The following is a 17986-nucleotide window of genomic DNA, read 5'->3' on the forward strand; positions in this document are numbered from 1 at the left end:
CTTCCTGAATAAAACCACGTATGTTTATGTAAGAATGTTGAGCAATCGTCCTCTCTTTGAATAAGACTACTTGTGCTAATGTAAGAATGTTTAGAAATCGTCCTCTCTCTGAATAAGACTACTTGTGCTCATGTTTGGAATGTTTAGCAATCGTCCTCCCCCTGAATAAGACTACTTGTGCTCATGTAGGAGTATTTAGCAATCGTCCTCTCTCTGAATAAGACTACTTGTGCTCATGTAGGAATGTTTAGCAATCGTCCTCTCCCTGAATAAGACTACTTGTGCTCATGAAGGAATGTTTAGCAATCGTCTTCTCTCTGAATAAGACTACTTGTGCTCATGTAGGAATGTTTAGCAATCGTCCTCTCTCTGAATAAGACTACTTGTGCTAATGTAAGAATGTTTAGAAATCGTCCTCTCTCTGAATAAGACTACTTGTGCTCATGTTTGGAATGTTTAGCAATCGTCCTCCCCCTGAATAAGACTACTTGTGCTCATGTAGGAGTATTTAGCAATCGTCCTCTCTCTGAATAAGACTACTTGTGCTCATGTAGGAATGTTTAGCAATCGTCCTCTCCCTGAATAAGACTACTTGTGCTCATGAAGGAATGTTTAGCAATCGTCTTCTCTCTGAATAAGACTACTTGTGCTCACGTAAGAATGTTTAGCAATCGTCCTCTCTCTGAATAAGACTACTTGTGCTAATGTAAGAATGTTTAGAAATCGTCCTCTCTCTGAATAAGACTACTTGTGCTCATGTTTGGAATGTTTAGCAATCGTCCTCCCCCTGAATAAGACTACTTGTGCTCATGTAGGAGTATTTAGCAATCGTCCTCTCTCTGAATAAGACTACTTGTGCTCATGTAGGAATGTTTAGCAATCGTCCTCTCCCTGAATAAGACTACTTGTGCTCATGAAGGAATGTTTAGCAATCGTCTTCTCTCTGAATAAGACTACTTGTGCTCACGTAAGAATGTTTAGCAATCGTCCTCTCTCTGAATAAGACTACTTGTGCTCACGTAAGAATGTTTAGCAATCGTCCTCTCCCTGAATAAGACTACTTGTGCTCATGTAAGAATGTTTAGCAATCGTCCACTCCCTGAATAAGACCACTTGTGCTCATGTAGGAATGTTAAGCAATCGTCCTCTCTCTCTGAATAAGACTACTTGTGCTCACGTAAGAATGTTAAGCAATTGCCCTCTCTCTGAATAAGACTACTTGTGCTCACGTAAGAATGTTTAGCAATTGCCCTCTCTCTGAATAAGACTACTTGTGCTCACGTATGAATGTTTAGCAATCGTCTTCTCTCTGAATAAGCCTAATAAGACTAGTTGTGCTCATGTAGGAATGTTTAGCAATCGTTCTCTCTCTGAATAAGACTGCTTGTGCTCATGTAGGAATGTTTAGCAATCGTCCTCTCCCTGAATAAGACTACTTGTGCTCATGTAGGAATGTTTAGCAAGCGTCCTCTCCCTGAATAAGACTACTTGTGCTCATGTAGGAATGTTAGTAAGAATGTTTAGCAATCGTCCTCTCCCTGAATAAGACTACTTGTGCTCATGTAGGAATGTTTAGCAATCGTCCTCTCTCTGAATAAGACTACTTGTGCTCATGTAGGAATGTTAGTAAGAATGTTTAGCAATCGTCCTCTCCCTGAATAAGACTACTTGTGCTCATGTAGGAATGTTAAGCAATCGTCCTCTCCCTGAATAAGACTACTTGTGGTCATGTATGGAATGTTTAGCAATCGCCCTCTCCCTGAATAAGACTACTTGTTCTCATGTAGGAATGTTTAGCAATCGTCCACTCCCTGAATAAGACTGCTTGTGCTCATGTAGGAATGTTTAGCAATCGTCCTCTCTCTGAATAAGACTACTTGTTCTCATGTAGGAATGTTTAGCAATCGTCCTCCCCCTGAATAAGACTGCTTGTGCTCATGTAGGAATGTTTAGCAATCGTCCTCTCTCTGAATAAGACTACTTGTTCTCATGTAGGAATGTTAAGCAATCGTCCCCTCCCTGAATAAGACTACTTTAGTCATGTAGGAATGTCAATCAATCGTCCACTCCCTGAATAAGACTGCTTGTGCTCATGTAGGAATGTTTAGCAATCGTCCTCTCTCTGAATAAGACTACTTGTTCTCATGTAGGAATGTTAAGCAATCGTCCCCTCCCTGAATAAGACTACTTTAGTCATGTAGGAATGTCAATCAATCGTCCACTCCCTGAATAAGACTACTTGTGCTCATGTAGGAATGTTAGTAAGAATGTTTAGCAATCGTCCTCTCCCTGAATAAGACTACTTGTGCTCATGTAGGAATGTTTAGCAATCGTCCTCTCTCTGAATAAGACTACTTGTTCTCATGTAGGAATGTTAAGCAATCGTCCCCTCCCTGAATAAGACTACTTTAGTCATGTAGGAATGTCAATCAATCGTCCACTCCCTGAATAAGACTACTTGTGCTCATGTAGGAATGTTAAGCAATCGTCCTCTCCCTGAATAAGACTACTTGTGCTCATGTATGGAATGTTTAGCAATCGCCCTCTCTCTGAATAAGACTACTTGTGCTCATGTATGGAATGTTTAGCAATCGTCCTCCCCCTGAATAAGACTACTTGTGCTCATGTAGGAGTATTTAGCAATCGTCCTCTCTCTGAATAAGACTACTTGTGCTCATGTAGGAATGTTTAGCAATCGTCCTCTCTCTGAATAAGACTACTTGTTCTCATGTAGGAATGTTTAGCAATCGTCCTCTCCCTGAATAAGACTACTTTCTCATGTAGGAATGTTTAGCAATCGCTCTCTCCCTGAATAAGACTACTTGTTCTCATGTAGGAATGTTTAGCAATCGTCCACTCCCTGAATAAGACTGCTTGTGCTTATGTAGGAATGTTTAGCAATCGTCCTCTCTCTGAATAAGACTACTTGTTCTCATGTAGGAATGTTTAGCAATCGTCCTCCCCCTGAATAAGACTGCTAGTGCTTATGTAGGAATGATTAGCAATCGTCCTCTCTCTGAATAAGACTACTTGTTCTCATGTAGGAATGTTTAGCAATCGTCCCCTCCCTGAATGAAGACTACTTTGGTCATGTAGGTATGTCAATCAATCGTCCACTCCCTGAATAAGACTGCTTGTGCTCATGTAGGAATGTTTAGCAATCGTCCTCTCCCTGAATAAGACTACTTGTGCTCATGTAGGAATGTTTAGCAATCGTTATCTCTTAATAAGGCCACTTTGCTCACATACACATGTGCCACAATCGTCCTCTCCTTGAATAAAAAACACTTGTGCTCTCGTAGAAATGTCCATTGTGGAGTTTTTTTTAACATTGTTGGACCCAATCAATAGTTTGTAAAGAATTATCAATTTGACATCAATTTTATTTTCTATTGACAGTGGCGGGTTATTAAGGGTATGATTGAGGTGAAGCCCGAGGGGAGGAAAATTCGAATGTCGAATGATTTTAACTAAGCGAATTGAGTGCAGACCGCAATTAAAAAACTTACCACAGACATTTAAATAAGCACTTTCTTAAACTTCATTACAGATTTATTTATGGAAACCTTTTTAACTTCACATTTAATATATAAGATCTGTATATAAGCATATTATGAATATTATAATGATTGAAAACAAAATGTTCTTCCGATCCATGTGACCAATTACAACAAGCTTTCGGTTGAGCTACATGTCTTTACATTGGAAATATGATCAACACTGTTACAGAGTTCTACTAATCGACACTTAACCACGGGCTACGTAGTTCAATAATATTTTTTACATGGACAATCGATCTTTCGTACCCATTTGGAAACAGGTATATCTTTGTGCTTTACATCCACTGTTGTTTATATTCCCATTGGAATTAGTTTTTTTTCAATAATGTGTCAATCTCTGAGATTTTATGAGATTCGTTCGTTCAATAGTCTTCATTTTCCATGAACATGAACCACACTCTATATATTTAAATAGGTTGTCAAGGTTAGAACCTATGGATGACCTCGAAAAAATGTGGTTCATATTTAGAACCTACCATATTCAACTATAATTATGTTTGAAACTTCAGTTGGTACATAAATAAGGAGAGTGAAATATTAACACATGGTTAAGATGAGTTTATTGAAGTTGCGGAGATGCTGATAACATTTCTTCCGTAGAGCTGTTTTAAATATAGTGACAGGCGATCTATCAAAATTTAATGCCACTTGTTTTCAAAACTTGCCTTAACTTAAATGTTCTTTTTTTTAAATTATGAATTCGATTCAAGAAGCGTTTTTTTATTGTCTGTATATAGCGGTAAGTTAATTGAAATGGCCAATGTGGCCGTTTTAGACAGGTGACTTGTTCTCAGAGTACCTGTTTCTAGATTGTTGGTCAGTTGGAAATATTGCTAGGTCGTTGCCCCACCCACTCGAATGCGCAAAGTATAGTGCAGTAACAGACTCATTTCCGAAAACTGAATTAAATCAAATAATTATTTTTTAATGATATATAATTACAGTCCACTCTCGTTATCTCGAAGCCGGCGGGAACATGAAAAAATATCGAGATAACGAGAGTCCGAGATATCCGATTCGGCGTTTTCAAAGAAAAAATGAGACGAAAATTTACCTTGTTTTTAGCATCTAAATACCTGCTAAGTGGTCTAACTAAAGCCGTCACCGTGTGGCATAATACTCTCTACCTGATATATACGCGTTTTTACGAGGTAAGACTAATTTTGCTATTTAATTGCTTAAAATGACGTTTTAAGTATTACAAAATTGCATGAACACATGCGGTTATAATTTTTCTAAACTGTCGAGTAAACATCCGGTAATGTTGCTATTTAAAGTAATGATGCAATTGACGTCCAATCAAGACGAGGGTTTTCCATCTGAACATGCGTAAATCACGTTCTGGAATACTGAACTGTACATGCACATTTTGTAGTTTGAAATATTCTTCCAAGTTAGCCATGATAATGAGTTTTGGAGAACAACATTCTGTAAATTTGCAACGGTTTATATACGCAAGTATATAACTCAATGCATTTTGGAATGTTGTTTGTAAAAACAAATAGTCTTTCGGTTTCGGCAGACTGTGTATTAATTGCAGTTAATATTGATGTTAAAAAGTGACAGTTAAAGTGACAGGCCTTACTCAAGTGTTAATCGCTAACGACATTATACACGTGTGATCAGTGATGCAATTAACGGATCAATTTCCTACCGCACAGTATGGGGAGCAGCCGGGCGAAGCGGGACGGTGAAGTATCAAAGACAATTTTTCTCACCTTTTGCCGACTCTGAGGCAGTTATTCGCACTTCGAGATAAACCACAGTAAATACATGTAAAATCGGGACTGGGGACACAATTTTATATCGACATATCGAATTATTCGACATAACGAAAATCGAGATAAGCGATGTTTATTTATATAGACAAAGGGGAAAAAATGGGACATTGAGCTTACTTCGACATATCGAGAATATCGAGATATCCGATGTCGAGATAACGAGAGTGGACTGTATATCATATTAATTTATTTAAATTCTCAACAATTATTAACTTGAAGCGCTTATTTACGGTATTATTGTTATTTTCTCACGAATATCTTTCATTTAGTAAATTGGACAATTAGTATTACGTTTATTGGAGGATATTTTTAAGGTCGCCACGTGTCAGTGAGGTCACGTCCATATAAGTATAAAACACGGATTCGATGTCATGAGCAGCATTTAACATGAAAAAATCCACTCGAATAAATGCCTAAAGTTTGTTATATAAGTAGCAGTTCAATGTCTGTTTTGCTGATATGTGCGATAACTAATCTGGTTATCGCCTGCTAATAACAAAACTAATAAAAAAAAACAAATCTTCTCAACACACTATTATTTGTTTTCTAACATTGGGTCCCATTGATTATATTGAAGGCCGATTTCTTTCCCACAAAATAGACGCGCTATAGACGCAATGGCGTCAGGGGTAAGAGACAACAATGCAGATTGATATGAGAGATAACGTTTCCTACTTCGAAACGACTGCCTCGTTACCCCTACACACAAGTGGAAAATGGCTTTGACAGTGTTTTTACTAGTCGTTGTAAGCTATCAACGATTGACCATTATTCTCAGGTGCAATACATACTGATTTAAGACTGACTGCTGTAGACAGGAGACCGCTGTTCTAAGAAGACCGCTTAATCAGGTTGGACTGTAATTCACCCGACCTATTCCAAATGTTGGAAATACACTCATTGACGATTGACAGTTTAAGTGACCTATTGAATATTAAGTTTCAAAGTTGGTTGCCAAGCAACTACAATGAGACGCCAATCACAACGATGTACTTAAAATATTTGAAAAGCGAGGATCATATATGACGTATGATGTAATTGTTGCATTAACACTTATAATTTGGTGACCTGCGTTAAATAGCTGCAGAGTAGACCAATACGGATTTTGGTCGGCTAAATGTTGTATATCGATTTAAACAAAAATATAATTGCTCTCACATATTTGTAATTAAGAAAAAAAATGTAAACCAACTTAACCTTTTAGACTTTACTAAGAAACTCGCATGTAAACTAAATAGTACCTTTCATGTAATTAAACTTTACGTAAATAGTTTATTAAAGAAACAAACTTGTCTACTTAAAATGAACTGGTAAAAAGCTATAGAGATACAATGATACTTTTTATTTAGTATTGCACCTCATATTGGAGCAAAATCGCTTAAATAAATAATTGAATTATGTTTTACCAATGATGGTAGGCAACATGAATGGCATGCATCCAAATATAAATAACATTTACAAACTTGCAACAGGATCTATGTAAAAAGCGTTATATTGGTCTTTTGATGGCTACACATCGATAATAATAGCACAGCAAAATCACCACATAGTATCATTTATACACAATATATTATTAAAGTACATAGCAAACAAGGGCTGTTTGTAAAACATGCATGCCCCCCATATGGGCTCTCAGTTGTAGTGACAGCCATTTTGTAAATATGTTTTTTGTCACTGTGACCTTGACCTTTGACCTAGTGACCTGAAAATCAATAGGGGTCATCTGCGAGTCATGATCAATGTACCTTTGAAGTTTCATGATCCTAGGCATAAGCGTTCTTGAGTTATCATCCGGAAACCATTTTACTATTTCGGGTCACAGTGACCTTGACCTTTGATCTAGTGACCTCAAAATCAATAGGGGTCATCTGCGAGTCATGATCAATGTACCTATCAAATTTCATGATCCTAGGCATAAGCGTTCTTTTGTTATCATCCGGAAACCATTTTACTATTTCGGGTCACCGTGACCTTTGACCTAGTGACCTGAAAATCAAAAGGGGTCATCTGCTAGTATGATCAATCTACCTATAAAGTTTCATGATCCTAGGCATAAGCGTTCTTGAATTATCATAAGGAAACCATTGTACTATTTCGGGTCACCGTGACCTTGACCTTTGACATAGTGACCTGAAAATCAATAGAGGTCATCTGCTAGTCATGATCAATCTACCTATCAAGTTTCATGATCCTAGGCATAAGCGTTCTTGAGTTATCATCCAAAAACCATTTTACTATTTCGGGTCACCGTGACCTTGACCTTTGACCTCGTGACCTCAAAATCAATAGGGGTCATCTGCGAGTCATGATCAATGTACCTATGAAGTTTCATGATCCTAGGCCCAAGCGTTCTTGAGTTATCGTCTGACAACCACCTGGTGGACGGACCGACCGACCGACAGACCGACAGACAGACCGACATGAGCAAAGCAATATACCCCCTCTTCTTCGAAGGGGGGCATAAAAATGTCCACAATGGACCATTTATACATTTTCTAAATCTTATTTAAGCTAATACAAAAGAATCCCAACATTGTAAAGATGTGAGCTGGCAAAACAGTAGTGGCAAACAAGCAACTATCAACATGTGATATTATTGTTCAGTGTGTTAAACAAAACCACTGTATATGTACAGTTCAATACGTCCAAACTTGATTTGTTCGCTTTTACTTTTCATAGAACTCTACAAAAATTATTTTTTCTGTATCAATCCTTTCCTTGTATTTAATTTATTATTTTGATTACGTTACTGAATGTTTAGAATAATTTCAACTAGCTTGAATTCTGATGTAATCTTTTAAATTGTACATTATAAAAACGAGATGTGTTTGTCAGAAACACAATGCCCGCTATTGCGCCGCCTTGAAGCCATATATTTGACCTTTGACCTTAAAGGATGACCTTAACCATTCACCACTCAAAATGTGCAGCTCCAGGAAATACACATGCATGCCAAATATCAAGTTTCTATCTTCAATATTACAAAATTTATTAATTATTGCAAAAGTTTAAAGGTAAAAGTTTTCCACAGAATGACAGACAGGCCAAAAACAATATATCCTCGATCATTCGATCCAGGGGCATAAAAATAACATTGGAATGCAAAATATTTAAACAAGAATGATCACTTATTCATGTGAGTATTATTTAACTGATATTTAATACTTCTAGTAACTTTGAACATATACCAACTCAGAAAGACTAAAATGCCTATTAATGTCAGTGGTAATTATATTAGATGGGACACATGTTTGAATAGTCAGCAAGATGTACAAGTTTTCCAGGTATATGATGGTAACGTTAACTTTGTCAGTGTTACAAAACAATCCCTTATATTTCTTTATCAATTAAAAAATCTAAATGACTTGGTCACTATAACAAAACTTGACAAGTGTTCCGCGTTCCGCTCAAAGACATATGCCCCTCCAAAGTGACCTTGACCTTTGACCTAGTGACCTGAAAATCAATAGCGGTCATCTGCCAGTAATGACCAATGAACATATAAAGTTTCATGATCCTAGGCCTAAGCGTTCTTGAGTGCGTTCTTGAGTTATCATCCAGAAACCATTTGGTGGACAGACGGACCAACAGACAGACCAACCGACTGACATGTGCAAAACAATATACCCCCTCTACTTCGAAGGGGGGCATAAAATATAAATAAACACAAGCTTAACATTATACACATCTCAAAAGGACTGAATTTAAAATTGAAACGAGCATTGAGCATCACTGGAATTCTTATGTTAGGACACCATGCATACACTCTGTAGCATGTTTTAACATGATCCTCGCTATGTTGTCACAGGGCCTAATGCACATGCGTAAAGTTTCATCCAAGATTAGCCACTGCAGTCGTCAAAGGAAAATCCGAGGCAACACTTCCGGCCTAGACTTGATTTTTGTTTTTAAATCTGGGATGACACTTTACGCACACACATAAAGCCCAGTTTTACCCACAATGTACTAATATTGCAGTTTTGCAATGTTCTCCAAACTGACTGATCTAGCTTTGCTCCTCGTCTGAGTAGTCATTGTACTTGAGTTCCTTGGACTCACAGCTGGCCATGGGGCGGCTGTTGGGACGCTGCCGCTTGGGGCGTCTCTCCGTGAGTGGGGATGAGGCCGGGGAGGAGCTGCTGCTCGACCGCTCATCCAGGTCCTTATGATGCGGCTCTCTAGACGGCGATATTGCACGAATACCCTCCTTCACCCAGTGTTTCTGTAATAAGTTATCCCATTTATAGTTGTGAAATATGTTGATATGTTTTCTGGCCATATAATGGTTTACTGTAACACCTTGCAAGTGCTGATACCAGGCCAGTGAACAAAACGTTCGTAACACATATTTATCGTCATTATTAACATCTATGTGCCATTTAAAGGACATGTCCACAGATTTTCGTTCCTTGAAAAATGACATTGAATGAATTTACTAACAAAACTGTACTCTTTGGAACCGTTTTTAATAATTGTAAGGAAAAGGAAAAAAATAAAAACATTCATGACCTATGGCTCAAAGCAAGAAGCTTTTTTTAGTTAATTCTAATGAAATGCAAGCTTTTACATTTATGTGTCAGTTAAAACGTTATCGTGTTAAAACATATTTCAGCTTAACTTTTGATGAACAATGTTTAACTCTTTCAGTGCTGGAACCGAATTTTGAAGGCCTTTGCAAACAGTTTGGATCCAGATGAGACGCCTCAGAACGTGGCATCGCATCAGGATCCAAACTGTTTGCTATACTTACAGTATTCTTTGAAAAAAAATCGAAGAAAATGCTAATTTTAGAAATTCAGCTGACGACAATTTAGCAGACGACAAATTTCCCAGCATGCAGCGAAGGGTTAAGATGCTATACAAATGTTAAGATTTTGATTGATGATTACCCATGAAATAAACAATATCTTTTATATAATTATTAGTCAGATATGTTTTTTTTGCTTCTTTGAATATAATGCATAAATTCTTTTTCAATACTTTTTTTTTGAAAATTGTTATTTTGCCTAAATTGTGGACAAGTTTCTTTAAGGCAATCTATATTTAGTCAATTCATGATGATTTTGCTGCATGCAAGTACATTTTGTATTAACAGCAATAATGTGAAAAAGGCATTAAAAAGACGAATATGTTAAATCATAAGCAATAGAAGAATATTAACAGGTTGCAACAAATAATAACTTCTCGCAAATTATTTTTTGTAACCACAAGATAATGAGCTGTAATAAAGATACAGAAGAAATTGGAAGAAATCGAACAGTGATTGGCAAATTATTGTTAAATACAATTTTTTGCAAGCATATCAACTCACCAATCGCCCATCTCTACCAAACATAGCCAGGAAGCTGCCAATCAACTCGTGAGACCTCTCATGCCAGTTGTCAATCCACTGCCTGCTTTTGTCCTTGATTTTGTCATACTTCTCTTCAAATTGCAGCTTTTTCTCCTAAAACACAGAAAATGCATATCAACAAGAAATAACAAGAGCTGCGTTTGGGAAACACCATGCCTCCTACTGCCCTTTGAAGTCCCACAGTATCTATTTTAGAGAAAACAAGGCCCATAACTTAGCCAAAAAATCAATAACGAAACTCACACTTTATCTGTAAGTAATGTTGGCAGACTCAAGTACCAAAAATCAGCTCATTATCTAAAATAAAAAACTCCATAAACAGATTATAATACAGATAATTTCTTAGTCCAAGGCCCATAACTTCGCCGAAAATCAATTCACCAGAAGGAATACATACTTTATCTGTAGGTAATGTCACATACCATTCCGTAAAAAAACTCCGAAAGGGTTAATATTCATTTTTAAGTCCAAGGCCCATAACTTCCGCACAAATCAATGAACCTTAACGAATTTCACTCTTCATCTGTTGGGCATTTATGTGGACTCGCACACCAAATAGCAGCTCAATATCAAAAGCAGCTTAATGTTTAATTGTCTAATTGTTTTATCTTATAAAGTATTACATACTGTCAGTGAAATACTACAGTAACTGCTGTAAAACAAGAGATGTGTTTGTCAGAAACACAATGCCCCCTATTGCGCCGCTTTGAAAAAAAAAAATGTTTTTTTTTTTTTACCTTTGACCTTGAAGGATGACCTTGACCTTGAACTTCCACCACTCAAAATGTGAAGCTTCATGAGAACGCCGCTTTGAATTTTTAATTATTTTTTTTTGACCTTTGACCTTGAAGGATGACCTTGACCTTGAACTTCCACCACTCAAAATGTGCAGCTTCATGAGAATGCCGCTTTGATTTTTTTTTTTTACCTTTGACCTTGAAGGAAGACCTTGACCTTGAACTTCAACTTCTTCTTCTTTGCGTTCGGGCTCTTGAACTTCAACCACTCAAAATGTGCAGCTTCATGAGATACACATGCATGCCAAATATCAAGTAGCTATCTTCAATATTGAAAAAGTTATGGCCAATGTTAAAGTTTTCGGACGGACAGATGCCATATATTTGACATTTGACCTTGAAGGATGACCTTGACCGTCACCTTTCACCACTCAAAATGTTCAGCTCCATGAGATACACATGCCTGCCAAATATCAAGTTGCTATCTTCAATAGTGAAAAAGTTATGGCCAATGTTAAAGTTTTTGGACGGACAGGCAGACGCCATATATTAGACATTTGACCGTGAAGGATGACCTTGACCTTCACCTTTCACCACTCAAAATGTTTAGCTCCAGGAGATACACATGCATGCCAAATATCAAGTTGCTATTTTCAATAGTGAAAAAGTTATGGCTAATGTTAAAGTTTTCGGAGGGACGGACAGACGCCATATATTAGACATTTGACCTTGAAGGATGACCTTGACCTTCACCTTTCACCACTTAAAATGTGCAGCTCCATGAGATGCACATGCATGCCAAATATCAAGTTGCTATGTTAAATATTGAAAAGTTATGGCAAACGTTAAAGTTTTTTTCCGGACGGACTGACAGAGTGACATACACACATACTGACACTCTGGCGGACAGTTCAACTGCTATATACCACCCTACCGGGGGCATAAAAATTACCTTCTTTTAAAGCTTATTACAACCCTTTAAATAAGTCAAAGGCCCTTATCATCTTCAAAAATCAACGGACCGGAACAAATTTTACATCTCATGTGTAGGTCATGTAGGTGGAATCACATAACAACAAGAAATGGGTTTGTCAATAACACTATGTCCCCTTTAGCGCCGCTTTGATTTAGTTTTTTTGACCTTTGACCTTGAAGGATGACCTTGACCTTTCACCACTCAAAATGTGCAGCTCCATGAGATACACATGCATGCCAAATATGAAGTTGTTATCTTCAATATAGCAAAAGTTATTGCAAATGTTAAAGTTGGCGCAAACAAACATTTTTATATACATTTTTAAGTCCAAGGCCCATAACTTCCGCACAAATCAATGAACCTTAACGAATTTCACTCTTCATCTGTTGGGCATTTATGTGGACTCGCACACCAAATAGCAGCTCAATATCAAAAGCAGCATAATGTTTAATTGTCTAATTGTTTTATCTTTAAAAGTATTACATACTGTCAGTGAAATACTACAGTAACTGCTGTAAAACAAGAGATGTGTTTGTCAGAAACACAATGCCCCCTATTGCGCCGCTTTGAAAAAAAAAATGTTTTTTTTTTTTACCTTTGACCTTGAAGGATAACCTTGACCTTGAACTTCCACCACTCAAAATGTGCAGCTTCATGAGAACGCCGCTTTGAATTTTTAATTATTTTTTTTTGACCTTTGACCTTGAAGGATGACCTTGACCTTGAACTTCCACCACTCAAAATGTGCAGCTTCATGAGAATGCCGCTTTGATTTTTTTTTTTACCTTTGACCTTGAAGGAAGACCTTGACCTTGAACTTCAACTTCTTCTATTTCTTCTTTGCGTTCGCGCTCTTGAACTTCAACCACTCAAAATGTGCAGCTTCATGAGATACACATGCATGCCAAATATCAAGTAGCTATCTTCAATATTGAAAAAGTTATGGCCAATGTTAAAGTTTTCGGACGGACAGATGCCATATATTTGACATTTGACCTTGAAGGATGACCTTGACCGTCACCTTTCACCACTCAAAATGTTCAGCTCCATGAGATACACATGCATGCCAAATATCAAGTTGCTATCTTCAATAGTGAAAAAGTTATGGCCAATGTTAAAGTTTTTGGACGGACAGACAGACGCCATATATTAGACATTTGACCTTGAAGGATGACCTTGACCTTCACCTTTCACCACTCAAAATGTTCAGCTCCAGGAGATACACATGCATGCCAAATATGAAGTTGTTATCTTCAATATAGCAAAAGTTATTGCAAATGTTTAAGTTGGCGCAAACAAACATTTTTATATACATTTTTAAGTCCAAGGCCCATAACTTCCTCACAAATCAATGAACCTTAACGAATTTCACTCTTCATCTGTTGGGCATTTATGTGGACTCGCACACCAAATAGCAGCTCAATATCAAAAGCAGCATAATGTTTAATTGTCTAATTGTTTTATCTTTAAAAGTATTACATACTGTCAGTGAAATACTACAGTAACTGCTGTAAAACAAGAGATGTGTTTGTCAGAAACACAATGCCCCCTATTGCGCCGCTTTGAAAAAAAAAATGTTGTTTTTTTTTACCTTTGACCTTGAAGGATGACCTTGACCTTGAACTTCCACCACTCAAAATGTGCAGCTTCATGAGAAAGCCGCTTTGAATTTTTAATTATTTTTTTTTGACCTTTGACCTTGAAGGATGACCTTGACCTTGAACTTCCACCACTCAAAATGTGCAGCTTCATGAGAATGCCGCTTTGATTTTTTTTTTTTACCTTTGACCTTGAAGGAAGACCTTGACCTTGAACTTCAACTTCTTCTTCTTCTTCTTTGCGTTCGCGCTCTTGAACTTCAACCACTCAAAATGTGCAGCTTCATGAGATACACATGCATGCCAAATATCAAGTAGCTATCTTCAATATTGAAAAAGTTATGGCCAATGTTAAAGTTTTCGGACGGACAGATGCCATATATTTGACATTTGACCTTGAAGGATGACCTTGACCATCACCTTTCACCACTCAAAATGTTCAGCTCCATGAGATACACATGCATGCCAAATATCAAGTTGCTATCTTCAATAGTGAAAAAGTTATGGCCAATGTTAAAGTTTTTGGACGGACAGACAGACGCCATATATTAGACATTTGACCTTGAAGGATGACCTTGACCTTCACCTTTCACCACTCAAAATGTTCAGCTCCAGGAGATACACATGCATGCCAAATATCAAGTTGCTATTTTCAATAGTGAAAAAGTTATGGCTAATGTTAAAGTTTTCGGAGGGACGGACAGACGCCATATATTAGACATTTGACCTTGAAGGATGACCTTGACCTTCACCTTTCACCACTTAAAATGTGCAGCTCCATGAGATGCACATGCATGCCAAATATCAAGTTGCTATGTTAAATATTGAAAAGTTATGGCAAACGTTAAAGTTTTTTTCCGGACGGACTGACAGAGTGACATACACACATACTGACACTCTGGCGGACAGTTCAACTGCTAAATACCACCCTACCGGGGGCATAAAAATTACCTTCTTTTAAAGCTTATTACAACCCTTTAAATAAGTCAAAGGCCCTTATCATCTTCAAAAATCAACGGACCGGAACAAATTTTACATCTCATGTGTAGGTCATGTAGGTGGAATCACATAACAACAAGAAATGGGTTTGTCAATAACACTATGTCCCCTTTAGCGCCGCTTTGATTTAGTTTTTTTTACCTTTGACCTTGAAGGATGACCTTGACCTTGAACTTCCACCACTCAAAATGTGCAGCTTCATGAGAACGCCGCTTTGAATTTTTAATTATTATTTTTTGACCTTTGACCTTGAAGGATGACCTTGACCTTGAACTTCCACCACTCAAAATGTGCAGCTTCATGAGAATGCCGCTTTGATTTTTTTTTTTTACCTTTGACCTTGAAGGAAGACCTTGACCTTGAACTTCAACTTCTTCTTCTTCTTTGCGTTCGCGCTCTTGAACTTCAACCACTCAAAATGTGCAGCTTCATGAGATACACATGCATGCCAAATATCAAGTAGCTATCTTCAATATTGAAAAAGTTATGGCCAATGTTAAAGTTTTCGGACGGACAGATGCCATATATTTGACATTTGACCTTGAAGGATGACCTTGACCGTCACCTTTCACCACTCAAAATGTTCAGCTCCATGAGATACACATGCATGCCAAATATCAAGTTGCTATCTTCAATAGTGAAAAAGTTATGGCCAATGTTAAAGTTTTTGGACGGACAGACAGACGCCATATATTAGACATTTGACCTTGAAGGATGACCTTGACCTTCACCTTTCACCACTCAAAATGTTCAGCTCCAGGAGATACACATGCATGCCAAATATCAAGTTGCTATTTTCAATAGTGAAAAAGTTATGGCTAATGTTAAAGTTTTCGGAGGGACGGACAGACGCCATATATTAGACATTTGACCTTGAAGGATGACCTTGACCTTCACCTTTCACCACTTAAAATGTGCAGCTCCATGAGATGCACATGCATGCCAAATATCAAGTTGCTATGTTAAATATTGAAAAGTTATGGCAAACGTTAAAGTATTTTTCCGGACGGACTGACAGAGTGACATACACACATACTGACACTCTGGCGGACAGTTCAACTGCTAAATACCACCCTACCGGGGGCATAAAAATTACCTTCTTTTAAAGCTTATTACAACCCTTTAAATAAGTCAAAGGCCCTTATCATCTTCAAAAATCAACGGACCGGAACAAATTTTACATCTCATGTGTAGGTCATGTAGGTGGAATCACATAACAACAAGAAATGGGTTTGTCAATAACACTATGTCCCCTTTAGCGCCGCTTTGATTTAGTTTTTTTGACCTTTGACCTTGAAGGATGACCTTGACCTTTCACCACTCAAAATGTGCAGCTCCATGAGATACACATGCATGCCAAATATGAAGTTGCTATCTTCAATGTAGCAAAAGTTATTGCAAATGTTAAAGTTGGCGCAAACAAACCAACAGACAGACATAAGGGGACATAAAAAAAAACAGATCAATATCTTAAAGCCTTTAGTAAAAAAACCTTCGGAAAACAGTATGCCAGACTGACAGTCGGAAAGACGTTGACTGCTATATTGCATCATACACGGGAGGGGGCATACAAAATCAAATAGCAATATATTATATAAACTTATGAGTATGGGCTAAACTAAAACAACTCTATTTAAACGATTATTTTATTTAAACACAATTAATTATCATTAGTAGAAATTAGTTACATTCATTAAAATCCTATTGACTAACTAATGATATGGAGACCAATACAGCAAACAAAGTATTTGTTTACTTGGGTTAATGGGGTTGGGGGGGGGGGGGGAAGAATGAACAAACATTATACATTTGTTCATGAAATAAGTTTATTTATTTGAAACTTACATTCCAATAAATAACCATAATTTATACCTCCAGTAGGATATTTGTACGCAATTAAAGGCCTATACGTGTTCCGTATTATTTTGACCTCATATTAATTTAAGTTTTATTGAAATCGATTTATCAACATGTTTTGGTGTTATTAGTAACACGATACTGTTGTTTAAAGAAAATCATAAAGTAACAAGAGCTCGGCGGTTGGGGACAGATGACCTACCCCCCCCCCCCCCCCCCCCCACAAACAGGGCCTTCATACCCATCACTATCCTTTCATGACATATCGCACGGAAACCAATTTAACGCTTAATGTCAAAGTGACCTTGACTTTTGAACTTGTGACCCAAATTTCAACAGAGGTCATCTACTGTCCAAGGCAAATGTACATGTGAAGTATCTGAAGTATCAAGACGATCGGTCAATTTGTTCACAAGTTATTGATCAGAAACAATTTTTACACTTATTGTGACATTGACAGTGACCTTTGACCTAGGAACCCCAATTTCAATAGGGGCCATCAACTGTCCAAGGCCAATGCGCAAGAGAAGTATCAAGCCAATCAGTCAATTCGTTGACATGTTATTGTTTAACAAGATGTGTTTGTGAAGCACAATGTTCCGCAATATGACGTTTGACCTTGAAGGATGACCTTGACCCTTCACCACTCAAAATGTGCAGCTCCATGAGATACACGTGCATTTCAAATATAAAAATTGCTAGCTTCAATATTGCAGAAGTGACATTACATGAGCAATTTTGACCCATATATTTGACCTTGAAGGATGACCTTGACCTTTCACCACTCAAAATGTGCAGCTCAATGAGATACACATGCATGCCAAATATCAAGTTGCTATCTTCAATATTGCAAAAGTATTCATAAAATAAGTGATTTGGGCCACATATATTTGACCTCTCACCTTGAAGGATGACCTTGACCTTTCACCACTCAAAATGTGCAGCTCCATGAGATACACATGCATGCCAAATATCAAGTTGCTATCTTCAATATTGCAAAAGTATTCATAAAATGAGCGATTTTGGCCACATATATTTGACCTCTGACCTTGAAGGATGACCTTGACCTTTCACCACTCAAAATGTGCAGCTCCATGAGATACACATGCATGCCAAATATCAAGT

At 37.4% G+C, this 17986-nt stretch overlaps 1 protein-coding gene and 1 long non-coding RNA gene across 9 annotated transcripts in view; both read right to left on the minus strand.

Annotated features, from left to right (window-relative positions):
• Positions 1 to 8931: 8931 nt before the first annotated feature.
• LOC127834588 (choline-phosphate cytidylyltransferase A-like) overlaps positions 8932 to 17986 on the minus strand; it is a 57067-nt gene continuing 48012 nt past the window's right edge. For all 6 annotated transcript variants that reach the window (XM_052360586.1, XM_052360585.1, XM_052360591.1 and 3 more), the window contains 2 exons: positions 10653 to 10787; positions 8932 to 9563 (listed from right to left, as the gene is read on the minus strand). In XM_052360586.1, coding sequence (XP_052216546.1) covers positions 9348 to 9563; positions 10653 to 10787 — 351 coding nt within the window. In that variant the 3' untranslated portion in view covers positions 8932 to 9347. The remainder of the gene's footprint in view (positions 9564 to 10652; positions 10788 to 17986) is intronic.
• Positions 10794 to 15137, minus strand: LOC127834598 (uncharacterized). 3 transcript variants are annotated; one of them, XR_008028011.1, is made up of 3 exons: positions 14190 to 15137; positions 13023 to 13192; positions 10794 to 11451 (listed from the first exon to the last, which is right to left on the minus strand). It is a non-coding gene; the product is annotated as an uncharacterized LOC127834598 (long non-coding RNA). The 3 variants fall into 3 exon arrangements; XR_008028010.1 differs by having other exon boundaries at positions 10794 to 11551; XR_008028009.1 differs by having other exon boundaries at positions 10794 to 11852; positions 12019 to 13192.

The sequence above is a fragment of the Dreissena polymorpha genome, chromosome 6, assembly GCF_020536995.1.
Source record: "Dreissena polymorpha isolate Duluth1 chromosome 6, UMN_Dpol_1.0, whole genome shotgun sequence".
In the NCBI taxonomy this organism is placed as follows: domain Eukaryota; kingdom Metazoa; phylum Mollusca; class Bivalvia; order Myida; family Dreissenidae; genus Dreissena; species Dreissena polymorpha.